General features: G+C 38.5%; 1 protein-coding gene across 6 annotated transcripts in view; it reads right to left on the bottom strand.

The window, feature by feature from the left end:
• The window catches only part of RYR2 (ryanodine receptor 2), a 378,942-nt gene extending 355,643 nt beyond the window's left edge, over positions 1–23,299 (bottom strand). For all 6 annotated transcript variants that reach the window (XM_019006059.2, XM_019006061.2, XM_015621997.3 and 3 more), the window contains exon 1: positions 23,017–23,299. In XM_019006059.2, coding sequence (XP_018861604.1) covers positions 23,017–23,064 — 48 coding nt within the window. In that variant the 5' untranslated portion in view covers positions 23,065–23,299. The remainder of the gene's footprint in view (positions 1–23,016) is intronic.
• Positions 23,300–23,500: the final 201 nt, after the last annotated feature.

Raw genomic sequence — 23,500 nt, 5'->3', positions numbered from 1 at the left:
AAAAAAAAAAAACAAGTTGGGGGCCTCTCATAATTCTGTTTCAAAAAAACAAATTTGGTTTTAAAAACCAAAGCTGAAGTGACAGCAACACTCCCAAGGCCAAAGCTGAAGACATTTCTGCTCTCCTATCTTAATATTTTTAAAAAGTGCACTTTTTCTTGCCCCTAAATCACAATTAAATATGTTCTTTCCAATAAATACTGTTTTTAAAATGGAATGGATGTGCTCTGAAGAGTCTTTACCTTAAATTTTATGTAAGAAAAAGGATCTACTACCAAACTTTAAAAACATGGCTTTCTTAAAATTGTAACTAAATGGAAACCTGAAAGCTACCAACTTTTCCACCTGAAATTACAGAATTTTTAGCCAACCTTGTATTTTTCAATTCTCATCCCTCAGGATCTCCAAGAGTTAGGGGCCATCACTGAAAGGTAAGAATTAGTGACCTCTGTTCCAGAAGTTCATCAGCCCAGAGATGCTCACCACTCTCCTACCATCCTCGTACTTACAGACACTTTCATTTGCACAGCACAGCCAACACCACAAGCAGCTGTTTTTTCTCTCTTCCCTAAAACTTTACTGCAGGACTTGCAAACCATGTCTGCTGCCCAGATGGAAAAGGCACAATAGAAGGCACAACATCATTTTCTTTGCAACCTGAGGACATTCTCTTCATCTCACTGTCTTTCTAGCCTCACACAGGGAGCTTCAAGAGCCTTCATTTGAATATTTGACTGGGAGGAAGTTCTCATTGCAATTAAATTTAAGCATATGGAACAGCAGCAATTATTGTTTAGTTTTAATAGAATTCTTATTTCTTACCGTTATTAAATTCAAGACAGCAGCCCACTTTGAAAATTAATCTTTTGGAATTCCTTTTGAAGAAAAAATCCACTTTATTGTCAAGAGTAAGCTGAACTGTAAAAGTCAAATTAAAAATTCCTATACTGCTGTATGGGTCTTGCTTGGCCGGTTTTTTAAAAAAATTGCAACTATTGGAATGATAAAAAATTATTTTTCACCTCTAAGATTTACTTTGAGCACTGGCAGTAGCTAATACTTTGCAGCACTCAAAGACAAGATGTAACTGCTAAGCACCATTACTGTAAAATTATACAGGATGCATAAAACTTTACTTTGCCTTTTTACCTAAACAATAAAGCATTTAGACTGTAAGTTTGTCCTCCACCCTGACTAAAGGGTGAGCATTTAGCTGCAGCATATTACAGATTGCCTGTCCCCTCACAGCACTGCATAATCCACCGCCTGTTCCCTATTTGCTCTGCTCACCTACACATGCATGAAGGTCAGGGCTTGAATCCCTTCTCATCCTGCCAGTCCTCACAATACAGGCATACCAGGAGATAATAAGGGTTGGATCTCTTTTCCTGCACTGCAAAACAGGCACCCTGTGCAACCATGGAAGATCCCACCTTGTTCCTCTGTCTGGCCACAGCGCTGCCCACAAATATTTGGCCACAGCAGCTGTTAACCTCTTGGGCTGTCCTGACAAAAAGACCTGCACACCACAGCTACAGGTTTCTTAAGCTCAAGAATGTCTCTCAAATACATGACAGCAGCAACATGTCAAAAGGGTAAATGAGAGGGTCAGCAAGTAGAGCCCCAAGAAAATATATTGGTGCTTAGTCTGTACCATTTCACTTGAGACACTCTGATCCTCACCCTGCTATAGCAGACTGGATTTCTCTGCCCAAGCAGCATCAGCCATCATGGCCCTCTCTGTGCATTCCCAGAAATGCTTCCGTGGCCTTTCCAACACTGAGCCCAGGCACAAAAGCCTCATTTCAGGATGCAGAGACAAAAGTCTCATCCACCCATCCATCCATGCAGCACTGCATGGACGAGGAAAAATATTTCAGAACAGCAATGAAAACACAATAAGCAAGTAACAATGATTTCCCTTCAGGTGTAAGTCATAAGCATGTTTGACAATATTGCTAATTGCCCAAACACCCTTCCCAATAGCCACAAGTGAAGACAAACAGGCTGCTGCTACAAAGGGGCATGAAGCCACCCACACGCAGATAAAACCCATGGGTACCATTAGGACCCAACACTATATAAAAAGTCAGAAAATGTGCAATTGCAAATCTTACCACAAACATACAAATTAAGAACTGCAAGAAGGAAAAAGTGCATGGGGAATGTCAGATTATAGAAAAAACAAAGAACCCCACTTACTGCTAAAAGAAACTCCACCCTTTTTTCAATGGTTGGTTCTGTTTCAAGACTGAACAACAGATTTTAAAAGTACTGAATCTTTTGTATAAACCTACTAAAAAATTGCAATAATTGCAAATGCATGTAGTACTGTTTTCAGTTATGATTCACTGCCCTCTCTGTTATCAGAAAAAGGGATTATCAGTCAAAAGCTGCACACAGAGGCTTCAAAACAAAAAGCAGTGCTTCCCCATTTAACATCCACTGCAGATAAAGAACTCAATTTGCTAACAAATTCAGTGTCACCAAGCCTACTTCCCCCAAGACACAAACTGCTACAGGCTGACAGCACACAACAGAAACGGGGAAAGTATATTCTTGTCCCCTTCCCTTTCTGTTATTGACCACTGCTAGAGATAAAATACTGAACTAAATGTACCCCTTGACCTTCAGTTATTCCTTCAGTTATTTTTATGCTGTTATGCAATCTGTAGTAAATACATAAATGCAGCACACAAAAGCACTGCTATTAAGGATAAAAGCAGTCTAGCCTGTTTCTCTGGGAGCACTGAAGAAGTGTATAGAAGATACAGATTTTTGAAGCACAATGTGCTAGCAAGAGTTAAGAGTTTTAGAACAGCCTTTCCTTTCAGATAGCAATGTCTCCTTTGGACTGGAATTTGGACTGGACTAATTTCCTGAGTAAGGTAAACTTCTGGCATTAAATCACAAGTAAAAAGTACAGTTTTGCATAGTTTCTTTTAATTATTCCTTTTAAGGCATCATTTTCATATTTTAAGACTACAGAAGCAATGTTTAAAAAAAAGACTAAAAAAAACCCCACAAAAATATAAACCAGTGAGAGTAATTGAATGCAGTTCTTATTACTATTTTTAAAGTGTCTTTCCATCACCTGATGTGAACTAAATACTTTGGCAATTTTATGTAAGGCATTTTAACTGTGAGTCATCTGCAACTATGCTCTTGCATGCTAAATAAGCTGAAAACAGTTGGTACTGCATGCTGAGTGACATCCCTGTTTTGCTTAAATCTTCAGACTCCATCTTCATATGGTATTTCTGCTCATTTTAGAAACAATGTATTACAAGTTGCACATATTTTCTTCTGTTTGTCTTTTTTATTCACTAGTACAGATTTGCATTCCAATTTCAGGTGAGTCATTAAATCCAGTTAAAATGTCAGCCTTGGTTCTCACTAGGATTTAACTGCAACAATAAAGTCATCTTTTATTCTTCTTACAACCTAGTAATACCTTGAGAAGACATCTGTGTAGTAACTTGACTAGCACAATAAAGACAGAAGATCCAGCTAGAAGAGAATCCTTGAAATGTACTGAAACAAAATGTGAAAATCTTGACCCATGCAAAGCTTGCTAAAGGTAGTTTCCACAAATTAAACAAATCCACTGAGTTAAACCACTCAACATTCTACTTACTCAAGTTTTTAACTACAAATTCATGGCTTTACATGAACACAAAACCCAAAACCTCTAAGGTCCTATAATTCTTTGTTCTGTCATTGTTTTGCTTGTACCAAGAAATCACAATCTCTAACAAACAAATAAAAAAAACAAAAATCAAACTGATTTATCACTGTTTTTACAGAACAGACAGAATAACCAGATTGTAAGAATTAATTACCCTCACTTTAAATATTTAATCCAGAATTTTCTACAATAATTATAACATACTGCATTTCAGGGAGGGAAACCAACAGCTAACAACAGTTCAGGATACTAGAGTCCAAATTAAGAGTTTAATTTATGCTAGCATTAAGGACCTTTCTTTCTCACTGTATATGTCTTCATGACCAAGGATGGTCATCCTAAATCCAAGAGTAAATTGCAGTGTGCTTTGATTTCTCATCCAGAGGATATCTTGTATTGACATAATACAGCAGCAAGGAAATAACATTTAAACAAGCCAACTTTTAAGTACAGTTAAAAGCCACACTGAGAACCTGTAATATCAGTACGTATACAACACAGGATGAAAAAACAATTCTGTGTACATGGAACACAACATGTTTTGTAGGTGCACAGAAAAAAATAAAGAGTTTAAAACTACCTCCAAAACCATCTCCTTGGAAATATTATCTGAGAATTCCTACATTTATTCAATTCTAATTACAATTTCTTTTTAGACACTTCAGGAAATTCCAACTTTTTTAATCAGAGGAGGGAAAAAAAACCCACCTTGTTAGCCTAGCTTCCTTCTCCTAATGGTTATACAAAATCAAAAGAAATAACTTACGGCATATACATTCACAAAGACTATACAGGTGCCAAAGTTCCTTTCAGGTTTTTCAGTCATGGATGGAACAGACAGAGCTTATCCACCAACACTTGAAATTTCGGACAGTTCAGTGAAATAATTGGTCGCTGTTTCTGCTCGTTTATAACAAAACTAATGTAATTAATTCTACTCAAGTATTGTTTTATGTGAGGATGTGCATGCTCCCACAGCACCCAGAGGGCTCAACACCTTCAGGTCTCTAGGATGTATGTTTTACAGTTATTATTTGGCTGTGCAGTTTTTCAGAATAACTGCCATGTTCCCCCCCTTTCATTTTTCCTTTAATAATGGCTTCTCAAAAAGAACTTCTTTCCATGTCTGATATGCCATGAACACAGGAATCACAATGCATTCTACTCTAAATAAAATATTACCATTAAAGACAAGGCACTACTTCAAACCAACCAGGCAAGGAGAATTTAGAACTTTCAGTTCAATAACTGTGCTGTCTCTTTTTTCCAGCTATGCTATTATTAGCAGCATTACACATTTTGTACAGACATCTTCATGTTTCTGATAACAACCACCGAGTAAGTTGCAAATAAAATCACCTTTTTTTGTTCAGTCATCTGTCCATGAGGCCTTGAATCTGTGCACTGACTTCCAGTATCCTCCCATATAATGTCTGTATTATATGCTCTCGTCTTCAAAGGCATAGCCCTCCAATTCTTCATATTCAAATCCACCGTGAATCCAGAGGAGATTGGAATGAACTCCAAGACATCTTCCTGGGCACACTACTTAATTCCCCTGGCCCTTGGCCTCATCTCACCGCTTCTCTGCTCTTTGAGGCAGGAATTGTGACACACTGCACATTTGTACAGCAGTGCACAGTGGCACCCTTGCCTCAGCTGATCCCTCCAGGCACTACAAAATACAATCAATAATAGTAATTAATTCTGTCCCTTGTTTCCTCTTTTATCTACCTGCTGTGGTCTTTGCTCTGATAACTGAATCTACATCATGGTTCCTCATGTTTTGTCTCACTAACAAAGATAACTATTGCTCTCCTCTCCTTAGACCTACCTAGACCAAATTCTTTAAGAAAAACACAGCAATTGGTTCTCTTTGTTCAAATTCTGCCTCAAAATTAATTTCCTTCAAGTAAACTTCCATTACTAATTTAAGGCACCATGTGCTACTTCAACTTACAACAAGGTTAAACAAGTATGAGACAAATGTAACAAGTGTTTCAGAATTAAAATACCAATGGTACATGGAAAATTGTTATTTCCATATGTATAAATTATCTCTTACCAAACTAACAGGTGACAAGAAGTACAAATCTGTACCTCGGGGAAATTTCCCACTACAGATTGGGCCTTCTCACAATGGTTTAAATTATTTCAAGATTCCTATTGACATTAAACACAGGAAAATGCTCAGAAAAAACATTCATGTACTTTCATCCATACTCATACACACACACACCCACACAAACAGTCAAGAGTCCAACAAAGCCAGAGCTCTTTTGGCAAGACAAACCTCAAATCAAAATTAGTGTTTTGTGCCAGCACCAGTCATCAACCATTTATTTGTATCAGTCTTTTAAATACTGAGTACCTACTGCTAGACAAAGTGTCTCTTCCAGTAACCACCTGTAAGATGCATATTTAAGAGCTCCCATTATACAGCAGAGACATGAATGTGAAGAAATCACAAGCAACTTGTGCCATTTTAAGTGTCTACCGACAGCACACTGAGCAAAACCAAGTCAAATTTGGGTTAAACCACCAGCAGGTCACCTGCACCAGTAAATCACTTGGTTGCTGTCACCAAGGCAGCACCACACAAGAAACACTAAAACATCTTATGAGGATATCTTAATGTTTTAGTACATGTCTTAGTATTGTGTCTAGCACTGAAACAGTGCCAAACACAGCCAGATTTGTTACAGCTTGTCTGTCAGCTTAGGGACCCCATCCTTACCCAGGAAACAATGACAAAAAAATTGCTTCGGTTTAGAGCCCAAAACATGAAACTTCCCTGCTTCACGTTTAAAGTCAGATTGTGACAACTCATGAGCCAGACTTAGACCATTCAAACAGTGGAGGAAAATTCAGCTTTGCAATTGCAAAGTGATGCAATATGTCTGTGCAACTATCTGAAGATTCCAAGTAATTCTCTGCCAAAGACTCTTCATTATTAATTTCTCTCAAAGCTGACTTAAACACCTTAAATTTTGTATCTTCTTATTTAGTTATTTGCAGAAATAATTCTGCTTGTTCACTGTGGCCAGCAGATAAATTGTGCCTTCTAATTCCTCTGATAGTGATGAAGCATTTCACATACATATTTTGCATTTTCTAAATGTTCTTTCCTGTAATCTTTCTCTTCTCTTACCAAAGTCTTTTCTGATGTTACATATATAGCAGTTAGGTACTGTCCTTAAAAAAATATAGGTAGCTTCCTAATGAGAAATACTTTTTTACTGCTTTCTAGTGTTGCCTCTGGAAAAGAAAGAAAAGCCACATGTAAAGAGGTCTTGTAATTCACTCCAATGTCGGGAGTTGGAACTGGGTAGATATGGACTGACAATTGGAATTCTGACCTTGTAAGAGTATTCTAATCACTAACCATTTCAATTATGAATGTGAATGACTTTTCTTAATTAAGTTTTTTCTAAAAGGGCACTTTTATTCATTATGAAAAAGCAGTCATGTTTTAGGGCATGTGTTATGTGATGTCATAGACAGTTCATGATGTCTTGCTTGGCTCAATACAGGCCATAAAACTATTGATGAGCCCTGAGATCAGACAGGCTGAACTCCAGAAATTACTTCTTTTTTACCCCTCTCAAGGTGGACATTCCAAACCCTGGAATAAATCTCCAAGACACTGTGATCTGCATCTGTGGAGAGTTCAAAAGCAAAAGAGACTAGATGATCTTGAGAGGTCCCTTTCAACCTCAGTGATTCTGCAAAAATAAAAAAAAAAAGTCAAATGTTGCATAACTAATAATTTTGACTATTGAGACAGCATTAATCACCAAGACAACCCCAATTTGATTCAAACACCTGCTCAGTGCCCAGGAACAGCCAAAAATCAGCAGGAAAACAATGATGGTTATAATTAATTTGGACTTGATAGTTTTGATCAATCAGTCTCCAGACAATTTACAAGGAGTGGAATGTGACTTCATCTTATATTATAGATGGAAACCTGGGTATGAATTCCCACACTAATACACATTTTACCAAATCCAGTTTTAGCAGTATAATTACAGGACATAATGATTATATGTCTTAGTTTAGCTGAGATTTTCAATACCTAAAGAAGGTTCTGAGGATTGTTCTACTTTCCAACAACGCTGTACTAAAGCTGCTTCTCCAGAGGATGAACTTGCAAAAATCAGAAGCCACATTGCCTTAGCCAAAGTGCTGTCAGTTACACCACACACTCCTTCCAATGGTAATTATATATTTTGTCAGAATATATATAGCTGAATACTCAGAGGTGCTTTCCACAGAGATTCTTAGCCACATATTAGAATAGAGTGGCAAGAGTTAATTGAAGATTAAAGTCCTCAATACATTTCAAAGATCCTAAATTCCTTATGCAACAAATAGCCTGAATCTATACTATTTCTTCTACAGGTGATCTTCACAACCTCTAACTAAACAAAGAGGCACTTGATTTCTCAGTTTCCTGGTCCCTACTATCTTTCAAGCCCTCCAATCAGATTTCCCTCCCTGATGCAAAGAACAAGCCAAACCCAAGAGAAAAATGAATACCACAATATATGTTGTTTGAAAATCAACCCATAAATAAGTTAAATAGTTGTGAACAGTAATAACTACATCATCAGAGCAATCTGATTTATCTTCAAAAAAAATAAAAAAAATAACCTTTTCATTCTTTATCTTCCAACCTCCAAAATTAAAAAACTGTTTGATTCAGTCCTCTGTTTAACCCAGTTTGCCAGCAAAACCATGTCAGATGAGTTGTGCAACTGTTGCACTAAAATGTACCAGAAAAATGCAACAAGACTTATAAGTCTGCAGAATGGAAAAAAAAAAAAAAAACAAGAAAAAAAATCAAACAATTCTTAGGAACCTTAGTGGTTTAACTGCTCCCTGAAGCAACCTTAATAACGTAACATGCTGTTAAAACAAATAAACAAAAATAACTCAAAAACCCCAACAAACAACAAAGCCACAATCTACAAGTAGTACTTCTGCATAAGAAAAGTCTTAAGTTTGAAACAATACTGGAGAGAAGAGTTACACACTGCACTGCAAGCTGTACATTTCACAGATGCCATGTTGACTAAAGAGGTGGGAATGATGCCTCTGCCAGCTAATATCTAATAATACTTTGCTTGGCCCCTGGATCATCTCCAAATCTCCCAACAGCACCTTCCGTCAACATCCAGATTCTGTTCATGAGCACCACATTGTGCTGCATCAATTACAATATTTTGAATTGACACTTCTCTGACTTTCAAAAGCTCATGATGGACTCTGTGCTAACTTCAGCTAGAAATGTGCCTCTCAACAATTGCTGACATTCCACAGCATCAGGTTCAATGAGAGCACAATGCTCTGGCTGTTGTACACTCTTTGCCTCTACTACTTATTAAAAAGTATTTCAACATACAGCATGTAAAAATCCAATCCTTGGCACAAATGACAAATCTGAAAATAAGCAAACGACAGCTAAGAGCAGTAGCTACCATCCCTAGATCGGATATTAAAAGAACAGATTGACGTAACCAAAGTTACACAATCAAAACCTAGTGAATTCTAGCACTGCTCACTTTCACATTTGAATTCTCTTACACATCCAGAGGAAAAAATTCCTTGGCCACTAGGAGCTGTGAACTCAGGAGGTTCTGTCAGAGTTGAAGTAAAAGGTTCATGTTTCCAGCTGAACCTGACAAAAACTGCCTCCCGTAGACCAGAGGGTTTGATGGGAGAAGCACAATCCATTCCTGACGGGCTTTCTCTTTCTGCTGGGAAGTTTTAAGCTACTGCAATTATAAGCAAATGGGGGATAAATTCCTCCTGGAAGTCAGCACCAGATTTGTGTAGTCAAATTCTGATCGGTTTTCCATCCTGTAGGACTGAGTAGAGTGAAAGAAATCTCTTCTGCAACAAGATCTCACTCACTTCATAAGGCATGGGAAAAACAGGTATTTTGGGCTACCTTCCAGACCTGCAGTATCCAAGTCCACCCAAATTCTTTTCTATTCTCTAACACAAACATTAGTACAGCTTTCAGAAAAACATGTCCAGTCTTAAAAAATGTAGCCATTTACAATTTTACTATACTGTAGGTCCTTACTGAGAAACACAAATTGCAGACTAGAACTTGCTCTCCACCTCGAGGAGAAAAAAACAAAAAACAAAAAACAAACCTGTATTTATTAAATTATAAAAATAAAATGAGTTTAAGAGAAAACACTCTTATCTCTTTAGGGTATAAAATCTTAATTATGAAAACATATTACACTTTGAACAAATGCTACATTTAAATCAAGAAATCTATTAACCTTTACTTCAGCAAGAGTTGGACCAGGAGAAGAAAAGAATGTAGGTCAGTTTTAAAAGAGAGCAAGAGATTGTTCATACATGCTTCAATTTTGCTGAAGATCATCCTCTTCAAGAAAAAGTACTACCATTTTGGCCTCACCACTCCAGCTCTTCACAATGAAAAAGATAATGTTTTGAAAAGAAACGTTTCAATTCCAGATACGGGTTAGTTTAGATGCAAAAAAGATCCCAAAAACCCCATACACAAATCAAAAAGCATCCAAAAAAACTGAAGAAATAACAAGACACATTCTCATCCAAGTACCACTGTCTCCTTAAGTCTAATAAAATTAACTCCAATCTTTGAGAAGAAAAAAAAACAACAAAAACCTGCTATACAGCATTTCAAGTAAACACAGTAATGGCACCATGCCATAGCTTGTAGTAATTACTTTCCAATAGAAGTTTCTGAACAAGACAGCTGGAAACTGCAGAATGAAACATATGCAAGGGTTCACAGAAGGTTTGGTTATGTGAATGGAAAATCCAGTAAATATGAAGAACCTTACAGACTATTTCAGCAGGAAATAAGCTGGAAAATGTCTATTACCAGATATTGCCATGTAAACCATGTGTAATCAAGGAAAGTGGTCAAAGTTCTTTCCACTGAAGCCTTCCAGTTTTACTGGAAGTCAAGAGCTCAAGTGCTGGACTAGGGAGATTAGACAAAGGTGAGCAGAAGGCATATTCCTATGCCTATATATATTTTTCATAATATATTCTGCTCCAATCCAAGTGCAAGGTAAATTACTCTGAACTCAAAAAACTAGCAAATGCATTTTAATGCTTACATGATCTCTACAATGAATTTGAAAGTCCACATAATTTTAGCTTTTTCACCACTGCCATAGTTAATACATGAGGCTGAAAAAGCAATGTTGCACAGCAAGAGCTCATTTCCACCAAGTGCTGATATTCCTAAAATGGACTTTCCTTAGGCTTGCAGACACCAAATAAAAATCATAGGTACACCGCTAATGTTTCAGAAACTTTGTGACAAGATAATTTCTTACTCTGGAGTATAATTGATACTTTCTTCAGTAACTAAACAAAAGTAATTGCAGTGATAAGTGCCTCAAGACAAACAGATATCGCAACCTTGACAGACCAAGTAAAAACATGTATTTTCTAAAAAGTATTAATAAAAATATGACACTGAAAGAGAAAAAAAAGTAAATAGAAAAAAGAAGCATTTTGCATGTATCTCATAGCTAAAGAGCAGTATTCCCCTACAGCACAGATAACATCCTAAGAAAATTAAATAATCTCAAATTCAAATTGGATATTCATAATCTCAAATTCAAATTAGAGTTAACTTTGGCTTCCATGGTGGACATAATAAAATCTGTGCTGGACACAGCAAAAGCAGACTGTTAACAGAAAAATACACAAATGCAACTCTGGAAGAATATTTAAGTTATTAACGAAGACATCAGGGAGACTGGTAGAAAAAGAAAAAAGTTTCTTCTCAGAGAAGAGGAGAACATGAAGGATTATTACCTTTGCAGAACTGGACAAGATGATATATCTGAGAGCAAAGTTGGAACACTTTACCATTAGATGTAAATATTTTGACGGAGGATTAGCAACAAGCACACAATTTTAAACTAATTGTGCAAAAGCCAGGTCACACACTTCTGGCACCTAAGCAAGATAAATATTAATTGTCTTAAAACGGCAGACAAGGACATGAATTCAACACATTTAGGCCATTACACAGAACAGCACACAACACACTTAGTGCATGATTCAGCTCTGGTTAAAATCTAGAGGAGGTTTGACATTAACATCAGCGAGAACAGAACCAGACTTATAAAAAACTTACATGGCCATATAGAGACCTCGCAGTCATGGACCAACAAATCATTTCACGGAATGTTTAACAAATGAAGAGTAGATTATTGTGCTAGACAATATACTAAAATCAATTAATTTGCATTTGATTTGCAGTATCATTTAAGCAATAGGTAAGAGAGCCAGGATTTTATTTGAAGCAGTCTTTGCAATAGAGGATTTGTTTTTAGGCTTCTGGCCAAAGAATGTATTTGTGCCATAAGTATTTTCTTCTAGACTTTTGTTAATAGAACAACCTTTAACAACCTGTTATACCAATCTGCCTGTTTTATGTATTTCTCTCATTTAAAAGATTTATTCCTTAGGCAAGGAAAATGAGATCCAGATAGAAATTTTGAAAGGAGTATTTTTTTTTGGCTGATTATTCTGTTTAAAGGTATACAGTGAGGCTACAAACCCATTTCACTCACAGAACTCCTTGTTTCCCTGCCCCTCCCAATAAAACAAATTACTAGGATACAACCAGTAATAGCAAACCATAACTTTTCAGTAGGAACTTACTACAACAAAGTGCGCTTCCCAAGCTCTAGATGTGGTTCCAATTGTCAAACTGTAATTCTGTAACAGACATAAATCATCATAAAAAAAAAACCTCACTCATCAACAGAAGTTACAGAGGTACACAAAGAAGTAGTTTTCTTAACACTGATAATCCTGCACAGTTCACCACCAGTTAAGCTCATTCCTTCACTGAATGTGTGTTCTGACCCATGTTAGTTTATTTTGTTAGTAAAACAGAAAGTGCAGCAAGGCCTTCCTGTGCAAACAGAAGTGCAAATGCCATGCAGAAGAAACAAATGTCCCCCCACCAAGTTCAGAAGGTTGAGCACCTCTTATACACCATATTAATTGGATTACATTACACAATTACAGCCTCAGAAAACTGATACAGTAACTCGCACCTAGAGGTTTTCCTAGGATCGGCAGAAAATACCTTTATGCAGAGGGACAGAGTGAACAACTCTGTAAGTCAGGCACAGGATGTTTGCAATGAGCTGATTTACAAAGTCTGAGGGACAGCCCCCCAAAACAAACTGGTTTTGAAGGAAAAAATATTGTCACTGATGTTGTTTTATCTTTACAGCTTGTCAAGAGAGAAATAGACTGTAGAACAGAAAGCAGAATAAAAAATAGGCATAAAATAGAAAGTATCTAATTCTGCTTCAGTAACAGATTTCTAGTATAAGGAAGGAAGAAATTCAGAAAATTCAGCTGCAATTGCAGCTGACATACAAATTATGAGATAGAATCTAACTGGAAATTTCAAAAGAGAAAACAGCAATACATTACTTCTGACATAATCAGAATAAAGTGATGCTTGTAACATTTTCAACAGATTGTCAACGTTGCAGCTTGATACACCTTTGAACTACATCCATTTAATTTTCAGTAGATTTAAAGACGTACTTTTTTGAGAATTCCAAAATCAGAAGGGAGGAAAAAAAAAATAAAATCTATTTTCAGTTGCTTGAAGTCAATAAACAAGTATAAGCATCTCAGTATTTTAAAATGCAGGTATAGTTTTTTGCTGAACTGAGCAAAACATCTCACATAGAACAAGATACCTCCATTCACCTTTAGGAACATGAAAATCTAAATCTCACTACCTAATTACTCATTTTTCACCTCCCACTCATGAAAAATGAAAGTGTTTCTTTTTGCATCTAAACTTAAATTACACTTTCTATGCAAAAGTGCTTTTTTTTAAATTTTTTTTTTAGAAAAGGCAACTATGCATCTCAAAAGGATGACAAAGCTCACCTGCAAGTTCTGACATCCCTCCCTCCTACACTCCATCCCTCTCCCTTTCTAGAAAAACTCTGTTGTTCAGTTGAAATTGAAGATTTTGGAGTCTTTCAGTTCAGTAAGATGAATCTTTCCAGAGGTGAAGCACACAAAGGAAAAGGAGAAAGAAAATGCAGACTAATCATACATCAAGACAAATGGTGTTCTGAATACATGTTGTAGAAATTCTTTTGAAAACTTCTGACGTCTTAGTACACTTTATGTGACAATTTTAAAACACTTATTTTCTTGTTCTGAAAAAGGAAAAAAAAGAACAAGATCTTGACCTTGTCCTTTGCCATACCAGGAGTAAAATTAAAAAGAGAAAATAAATAAGTCAGAAAGAAATTCCAAATTTAAAAGAACCCCTTCAAAAAAAAAAAAAAAAAAAACCAATCAAACATAACCTTCTATCAATTTGAATGAATACTTAAATTCACAACTACAGACAATAGCGAGTTCTACCACAGGCTTAGGTTGAAGCTGTGCCACCCTTAAAATCAGGAAAAGTATCAAACCCAACTGGAAGAGAAGGATCTCAGTGGCTCTGGCAAGACCAAGGAAAAGTGACAGGGGTTAAACAAAGTTTTGGACAGATCTTGAAACTCTGAAGAAAAGCAAGTTAAAATGAACCAGAAGATAGGGCACAGAACAAACACAGTACTCTTCCTGTACAAGTCACAAGAATCTGCTAGCAGATTCCAGAAATGGACTTGGAGGCATAACATTGCAATATTCTGAAGCTATCCAAAAATGTTATGTTTCTTCTACAGGATTTCAGGAACCTTTTCATATCAAAGAAAATTTACAAGATGTTTCTACAAGAGCCCTGGTCAGATCAAAACAGAGACCAGGCCTCCATCGATTCTTCTTTCATTGACATACCACCAGCAAAAGTAGTAACTCTTTAAATGCATAATTCATTACATGAGACACATTAGAAGTGATTAAAGACTAAATAATAAGGCTGACATAGCTGATCAGGCAGTCAGACCATCATGTAAAGACCTACTGAAAATCATCTTGGGGTATGAATCATTAATTCAGTCAACAACTACTGCATTTGAGTTTCTGGATTTACCTGTGCAGCTATCACCCTCCTGAAATTATTAATACTAGACTAGTGGTTTTTCTTTCGCTTTTCTGAAGGACCCACTACATAATTCCAAGACTACAATAAACCAGGCACACATGATGCAGGCAGCTGAGCCCAGCAGAGCCGGGTGGAGCTGGCGCGGCACAGTAAAACCCCAGCAAATTCAGGATGACACAGGATAAACCTTTACCTTCTGTCTTAGCTGGGGCAGAATAAAAAACACCAAAAACCACATGTACTTAACACAAGATTTTAAAATAAGATTAATCCAACTCTTAAGCAATGAAAAGCTATTAAATTACCTGTAACACTGGAAGAAAGAGATGGGGATAGGGAGAACCTTACTGAGTATTTCCCTGCATCACATGTTGTGAATTTTTTTACTTTTCTTTTGCGTGGAAAAGGGAATAGGCAGTCCATATCCCTGGTTTGTCTGCCATAAAGACTGTAAACACACATAATTATCTATGCATTAGCATTGCAAAATCCACTTTATATGGATGGGCAGAAAATAGACAAAAATATGAAGTCACGTGATTGTAGATTTGCCAAAAAAAAAATATGTGTCAATGTTAGGAGCACACAGAATTCTTGTGACCATTGCAGGGCTAGGGATTCTTACCTATCTGTACAGGTATTTAGGTTGCTTCTGTCACCATTGGAACAAAAAGCTTTTACAAAGACAGGTTAAGGATGAAGCCCATTTGTCTGTGGAGAGAGGTTTAATGATCTGGCTTGTGCTTAGCATGTTAGTTCTAACTAAATTATTCCATTTTACAACTAGGAAATAAACACACAGAAGGTGATGTTCAAATGTTTATCAACATGGCTACAGTCCTGACATACAATGAGGACCAGTTACCTGAGAATGGATCCCAAGATCCAGAGGTTTACTGAGTCTTATTGCAGATCTATCCAATTGCCTAGGCTTACTCTGAAAACTCTTCATATTCCATTCATTCCTTCACCTAAATTTATATACAAGGAGTTCCACTTGCCCATCACAGGAATGAAGATGTTCATACACCACGGGAAATTATCTGGCATATTCAGCAAAGGAAGATACATTCCTCTTTCTCGTTTTCCTTTTTCTGAAGCCAAAGAACACATCCCACACAAATCCCAGGTACTTGTTTTTTCCAGCTTTGCCTGGTTTAAAAGGAAGAAATATAGCTGTAAGAGACAGCCATTTCTGGCTTGGTTCCATTAATACAACTTCACATTCTGGCAATCCCCAGAAAAGCTCACAGACAGCCAATGCAAATTTTGTGTTGCTTCCTTTCATCATTCTTTTGAAGGAAGGATTTAAGCAGAGATATACTTCAAATTCAGAGTACTCACGGCTTTCACAGTAGAATTCCAGAGAGGTTTCCAGAGAGATAGAGAGATAGGACATGCCAGTGTTTGGCATTTGGTTCTGCCAGCTAATATCCTTCAGATATTATTTCCCAGAGTCAGGTAAAAGACAACCAGGTAATACAGGTCTGTTGTTATATAGCACTATTACTCAATCCTCTGGGAAGCTGCCTCACAAAACTCAATGATCTTGTCACTCCATCTCAGTGACAAAAAAACTTGTCCTGCACTAAGCTGTCATCCATGTCAAAAATTAACTGATCCACGCATCTTACGGAATGATACACTGTCGATTTTTGCCAAAGTCCCTCTGGGAAGTCTACTGAATGACTAGGAAACCTAATATACTTCACTTTTCTTCAAGCACATGACAGTTATAAGGAAGTCATTCATGACTATGATAACCATCCAAGTATACCACAACACTGAAGGACTGACATCATCTCTTTATTTAAAATTTTATGTAGTTTTAGTGTGAATCCTCTTATGAAAATATTAATATTACTTTAAGTCTATTAGAGCATTACATTTATAGAGAAATTGCAGCTGTCACATAAGTTAACACAGCTCGTGTTATGACACCTTACCTACCATATCTTTCCCCTTCCTAAAAAAAGGCATCTAGATAACACTTTGCTTTTATTAAGCAATTCTGAGAAGCTAAGAAAAGCTTCTACTAAATCACATGCATCAAAAACATTTGTTCCAACCTGTAGTAGCTGAGTAACATCACTGGGCTCGAGGAGCAGCAACACATTTGAAGACTTTAAACCCTTCACCTCACAAGTTGCACTGAACAAAAAGAAAATTTTTAAAAAAGAGAAAAATTTCTTTAATAACTGAATGCGTAACTAGATAATGAATCTCATGCTTAATAACGAGGGACTACAGTATAACACTACATTGCAGTAAAACCACATGGGTGCTCCTGCTAGTCTTTGCTGGGAAACTGGGGTGACCTCTCGTGATGGTGCAAGCAGTGCCCTTAAGATGCTCTACTTCTTACAAGGAGACCAAAGAAATACCACAGCTGTGCCTCTGATGGTCACAGGATATCACAGTAAGTTCCATATTGCTGTGGTTGCCTATAAAAAAGGCTTAAACTGTTACCAAAAACTAGTTCCGTTAGGCCCTTTCTCAGTTACTCAGATGTACCAGGAAGACTCAAAGACCCTCCATTTCCAGAGCAGTACAGACAACACAGCCAGACACGGCTCAGGTGCCATACACCTGAAAAACATAGCACAGGTCTTTTGCAGAATACAGACTGGAGACAGAAAATTATGCCAGGCTAGCCTTACTTTGCTACAGGGAAAAGTCCAGAGTATAAATGTGTCAGACACAGTTAGAAGTTAAAATTCTTTTTTTCACCCTGGTAAAATGTGGTCATTTTACATTTCAAAGGTTATTTATGCATTATTACCAAACAAAACAAATTTATGTCACTGAAGTTTTATTAGGAAGTATAGTAATATGTACACTTCTTGACTTTCCTTCTGTCATCCACACAAAGCTTTATTTCAGTCAGATCAGGAAATTTAAGCAAAAGCCTAGGTCTAATTCATAAAACAAAACCAGAACTAATGCAGATTTTCAACACGAATCAAAAATCAGAAGAAAAATACTTCTGTCTTTTCAGTTTAATTCACATACTTCCTGGGTTAAGTCCACTGTCAGTATTTGTCCACACAGCTTCCAGTCTTTTACCTTGATTCAGAGAAATACTTTAACAAATCCATATCCCTGCTAAAGAAAGACTGGTTTATTTTCTTGAGTTAGAATCATCCTGTGCATTTTCCACACAGTCATGTAAGAGGAAAAACCACCTTTAAAATATGCCTGTAATAATGTAGCACATAAATAGAGAAGTGCAAGTCAGACATAGCTCTCAAGCCCATTCTAAATCTTGGGTCAGAAATAAGTGGTATTCTCTCTTTTACGGTCTGTCCACATTTTAAGTTCCTACAATGGATTTTCCTCAGGTCTTCACAGTTCCAGAAATCAGGATGCATCAAGACATCTTCAGACTCTGAAATGCAGCTCTCTCTCTCAGAATATCAGTCAGCCAACTCACAGGGCTATCAAGAAACTTCCCTGGTGGACCACCTATTAGCTACAGAGTTTCCCAGCTGCCTCCTCACACATCAAATACAGACAATTTCCAGATGCAGAACATGGAACAAAACTGTACACGCACTAGACAATTGATTTCATCCACTAGTATAATGTTAAAGGTGCTATAAAATGTTGGGCAACCAATTTTGGAATCCAAAATATTATACATAAAAGGTTCACATGCAATCCCCAAAGAAGAACTGGACTGCATGTCCCAGCTAAAACCCTTTCACTACAAACAAGCTGTCCAGCTCAATTCCAAAATAGAATTTGAGATCATATTCAGTATCTGTACTGCAGTGCAGTGCCTTAGAGAGGAAGGTACAAATGCTGCAATCTCAGCCACGCCATCCCTCACATGAGCTGTTAAACAGTGGTCTCTTGTGCCAGTCCCTGGTGTATCTTTAAAAGCCACATACTGACAAGTACAAGAAACACTTTTTAAAATAAACAAAGGATATCCAAAGTGGGTTTCAGCATTCTTTCATTCTAAAATTGCTTCTAATAGCCAGTACTGCTTTTGAGCATTTTCTTCAGTGCATTCTGGCAATCATATGTTTGATGACTGCAGTTACCAGAATCTCACATTTTCTGATAAATCCCTTTAAAAGATAAGCAGCACATCAAAAGCATTGAGGGATTTAAAAAAAAAAAAAAAAAAAAAAAAAAAAAAAAAAAAAAAAAGAAAAAAAAAAAAAAAAAAAAAAAAAGAAAAGAAAAAAAAACAACTTTTCCATTTCACTGAGAGATTCACGTAATTCTTCTACTGTTTAGTTACTTAGCTTACAATAATCTCCAGGTCTGGCTTCTTCTGGTTCCTTTTGTGTCCCCTAATTCCACAGGATGGCAGGTAAGGATATGACTTTTAGTCAGATTTAAAGTGACACTCATTGGCTAAATGCTGCCATAATGAGGAATATCTGGAATAGAACAGACTCTGAAATCACAGAATTGCTGTCCTAGAAATGGGAATACACAACATTCTTCATTTCAAACTTCTCTGCCATAAACTTCATTCTTTTATCATCTCAGGTATAAAAACTGAGTAAATAAAATCTTTTGCATGTCAAACATGAATCCTTAGTAATGTTTAAATTTATTTCAAACTGCTCTCCCAGTGTTGCAAAGCACACTTATGCTTTCCACTGGCAGTCACACTCTGAACCATTAAACCCATGTAGAAAATAAAGCAGCACAGAACACGTTCATAGAAACAAGAGGTTCTTCTTTACTGCAAGCTAAAATTAGTTTTAAATTTTTTTTTTTAAAAAAAAAATTAAAAAGACATTAGAAGAGAGTGTAACATGAAACATTAGCATTCAAACCTTAAAAAAAAGAAAAAAGTAAAAAAAGAGATGGTCCTGGGGAACATGTGCTGCTCACAGTGATTATGCCTCTGATTCCTGACAGGCATGGTAGTCATCACTGTCTCAGAAGACAGTGAAAAAAACCATCACCCTGACAGCCCTACTTCAGTGTGTCCTGTTGGTGTCTCCTACCATAAACAGCTAAAAGCAGACCTGCCTCTAATTTAAGAAACTCCACAACTCCAGAAAACCGTACACAGCGGCATAAGGAACATCACAAGATCAAATAGCTGAATTACACATTTCTCATCACTTTTAGGTACATATTGCTCCTGAAAGTCAGGAAACCTTTAAAAATATAAGGGACAAATATAGGCAATGTATTTTTGAAACCTTGCAATTGGTTTTTATCCTCTCAGCAGCTTGCCACCCCACTTCTTGCAAAGGCCTTCCCGTATGAGGGTTCTGTGTCACAAAAAACAGTCCTTGTGCATGCATATTAAGGAAAAAGCCTATGCAGTTAGGGGAAAATATTCTCTGTTTACTCCTGGAACTTGGAATTATTTTCACTCTAATCAAATTACACAGCCTAATAAAAATAAAAACAAACAAATAAAAACCAGGCAATTTCCATATCAACGATGAATGTTTTAGACTCTTAATTGTAAAGACTAAACAGTGAAGTCTATTTTGCACATACCCTTGATCTTTTTAGCATTAAAAAACACCCCAAAGTCCTCTACAGTGAAGAGGCCTTCCCTGGACACACAACTAACAAACACACAGCAGGATACTTGTTCCCTTTCACCTCTCCTGCATGCTACATGTTAATTCCATGGGAGAAGTCAGGAGAATGAATGTCCAAGCCTAAAAATGGTCACACACAATAAAAGGTCATCTCCACCTGGAGCACTCAAAATCCATGTTTCCAGAGATGCAAGTAATTCACAGGACTACAAAAGAGTTGCTTGAGAAGAACTGAACAGCACAGAGCTGAGCTCCAGTCTGTCCAAAGTTGACCCAAACAAAGTAAACTCTGCTGCTTCCAGAAATACAGGGCATTAACAGGCTGTGTTCACATCTCAGAAGTGATGTATCAAAGTCAATCATTCCCAAAAAAAACAGATATCCATCCTAGCCGCAGAATGCCAGGAGAATAAAAAAAGAAAAAAAAAGAGCAAGAGGAATCACTGATTACAGGAAAGTGTGAAGAGGAGAGAAAAATCGAAATTTCCAATCAACACGTGGCAAAAATACAGACTCAATTTAGTAGCTTAATGCAAATAAAGGGCATTTTTAATTGAATAAAATCTCATGTACAATTTTAAACATCGAAAAAAAGTAGTGTTTACATTCCAGGGTAAACTCTAAAGATTTTAGGAAGTTTATTAGGTCCTACCAAAGAAGAAAATATGAAGAGCACTGTTTACATGTAGTAGGCCTACAGATGCCACCCTGAAAGTACTCAAAGCACAGAATGCTTTTTGCTTCCATACAGTGTTCTTTGAAAAGTTCTCGTTTATCTACAAAACATTTATGAATCCATCTGTCCCTAATTAGTATTTTAAAAATAAATAACTAAAAAGAAAAACTGCAGTAATTACCAGGGTAATATCAAATTTCCAGTGCTTTCTACCAGTGGCATTCAGAAAGTTACACACATATAATAGCTTTAGAGACCACTAATCCAAGCTTTCTAACAATAGAGAGGCGGAAGACGACATGAAAAAATATTCCTGAAAGCACTGACTTTTCCAAGTAATGCTCGTAACTTGGACAAAGTGGAAGGAGAAGAGTAAAAATCACTGCTTACATACCACTACAGATTATAGACTCAAAACTTCACATGAAACTGGTTCCTCAGGCCTTTTTGATTAAGCTCCATGACAAGCCTCCCAAAAGCCTCGGTTTACCATATTCAAGGTCATTTTACCACTGGTGCAACATTCTAAACATTTTTAAGTATTATCTAAGACCGGGTTTGCCAAATCTGTATTAAGCCTGACACACATTATCAGGAGTGCTGTTTTACATAACATGCTGCTGCTGTCAGGTGCTGGAGTTTAATATTACTGTAGATGTGCTGAGCTGTATTAGCATGCTCAATGCTTCTCCTTCCCTATTAAGCATTCAGATAACATGAACTAGGCTTATCACTCAAGCCTGCAGTAAGGCTGCCACTGTACAAGTCTTCCAAAAATCTCTGCCAGTGAGAAGTACTAACAAAAAAGATTCTCATAAATTGAGATGACTATTGATCTTTCACAGAAGTATTTTCTCTGTTTTGTCTTTAGGTGTTAGGCAGCACTACAATACAAGTCACATAACCCTGACAGGAAAAAAAAAAGTTGCCGATCTTCATGCCAATGTTGCGTAACAGCTGTATTTTCTGTAAAAGCAGATTTTCCAACAATCCTCAAATAAACAACAAAAAAATTAATAATAAGGCATACATCTATTATTGCATGGTTTCTGACAGAAACAGAAGACAACTGAGAGCCAGGATTCTTAATGCTGCAAACAGCATCTGAATATGTTTCACATACACTATGCTGCTCTCCTTCCACCCCTTTTTAGATGCATTTTCTTACAAGCCATTGGACGTGAACGTTTTCTAAATCAGACTGTACTACATAAAAGAGAAGTTAAGCTTTATCCTGCAGTCTCAGTGTTTCCAGCTCTACTTAACAAATGTCTCAGCAATTTTTGCCCAAACTGTGGCACGGTTTGTACACACCACCATTCTAGATGCAGATGACTGTCTGCAAAACTTGCTAGGATTGTGCATATCAACGGCACTTGGGAGATGAAAAAGATAAATAAAAGCACTGCTTGAACAAACATAATCCAGATAAGCATTAGATGCAGCGGTCCCGATGTATTAATTAAACGGAAGGAAGAAGCGCTCTAGCGCCTTAACATGCTCTGGACCGAAGTAACGAAAGGATGCGCACGCCAGAAAAAGCCGTAGTAGTCTGTGCCCAGCGAGGAGAACGCCTACAAGTTAGCGGGAATCTCCGTGGGGAGGGGACAGGGTGAGAGAGGTGCTTTTTTATCTCCCCGAGCCTATTTTTGCGAAGGGAGTGTGATTGCAGCTTTCGCGCTGGGGACGGCCGCTCGGTTAGTCTCTGCAGTAGGCGCACACATCGCGGCCGGGAAAGCAGCGCGGAAAGGAGCTGCTGGAGAAGAACTGCTGGAGAGGAGCTGCTGGGGAGGTGCCGCTCGCCCCCGCCCGCCTGCGCGGGCTGCCCCCGCCCGCCCCTCCCGCTCATCCCAGCGGAGCGGGCCGCCCATCGCCCCCCGCCCGGCCCCGGGCCGCACGCTGCCAGGTGGTGCCGGGGCTCCGGAGCCCGTTCCGAGCTGCCCCCGCCCGGCTCCCACCCCGGCAGCTCCGGGCGTCGCCCCCGCAGCCCCCAGCCCGTCCCGCCGCCCCGCCACGGCGCGGAGGTGAGGGAGGCAGGCGCGGCGCTTACAGTTCGCAGGAACTGGATCTCGTCCTCGCCCTCGCCCCCCTCGGCCATGGCTCCCCCTTGTCTCTCCTTCTGTCCGGCGCTGCTGCCGGTGCCCGGGCGGACGGCGGCAGGAGCTTCGCGGCCGCGCCGCACCGGGCCGGGGCAAGTGCGAGAGCGGCGGAGCCGGCGGCCCCAGCCCGGCCCCGGCTGCGAGCGGGGTGCGGGTGCCCGAGCGCCTGCAGCAGGTTGACAGCGCTGCCCGGCTGGCTGTGCCTGCCGCGGGGAGGGGGATGCGATTAACCGGGGGAGGAGGGGAGGCGGAGCTCCCGGCCCCCCCGCCGCTGCAGGTGATCCGCAGCCCGCTCCCTCCGCACTCCAAAGGCGCCGCCCAGCGCCCCTTGCCGGAGCTCCGCGCAGAGGCGGCTGCTGCTCGGCTCGGCTCGGCTCGGCTCGGCTCGGCTCGGCTCGGCTCGGCTCGGGGCCGCGCCCGGGGCCCTGCCTGACC

This window comes from Parus major, chromosome 3 (assembly GCF_001522545.3).
Source record: "Parus major isolate Abel chromosome 3, Parus_major1.1, whole genome shotgun sequence".
NCBI classification, from domain to species: Eukaryota; Metazoa; Chordata; class Aves; order Passeriformes; family Paridae; genus Parus; species Parus major.
This window is presented reverse-complemented; position numbering and strand designations above follow the sequence as displayed.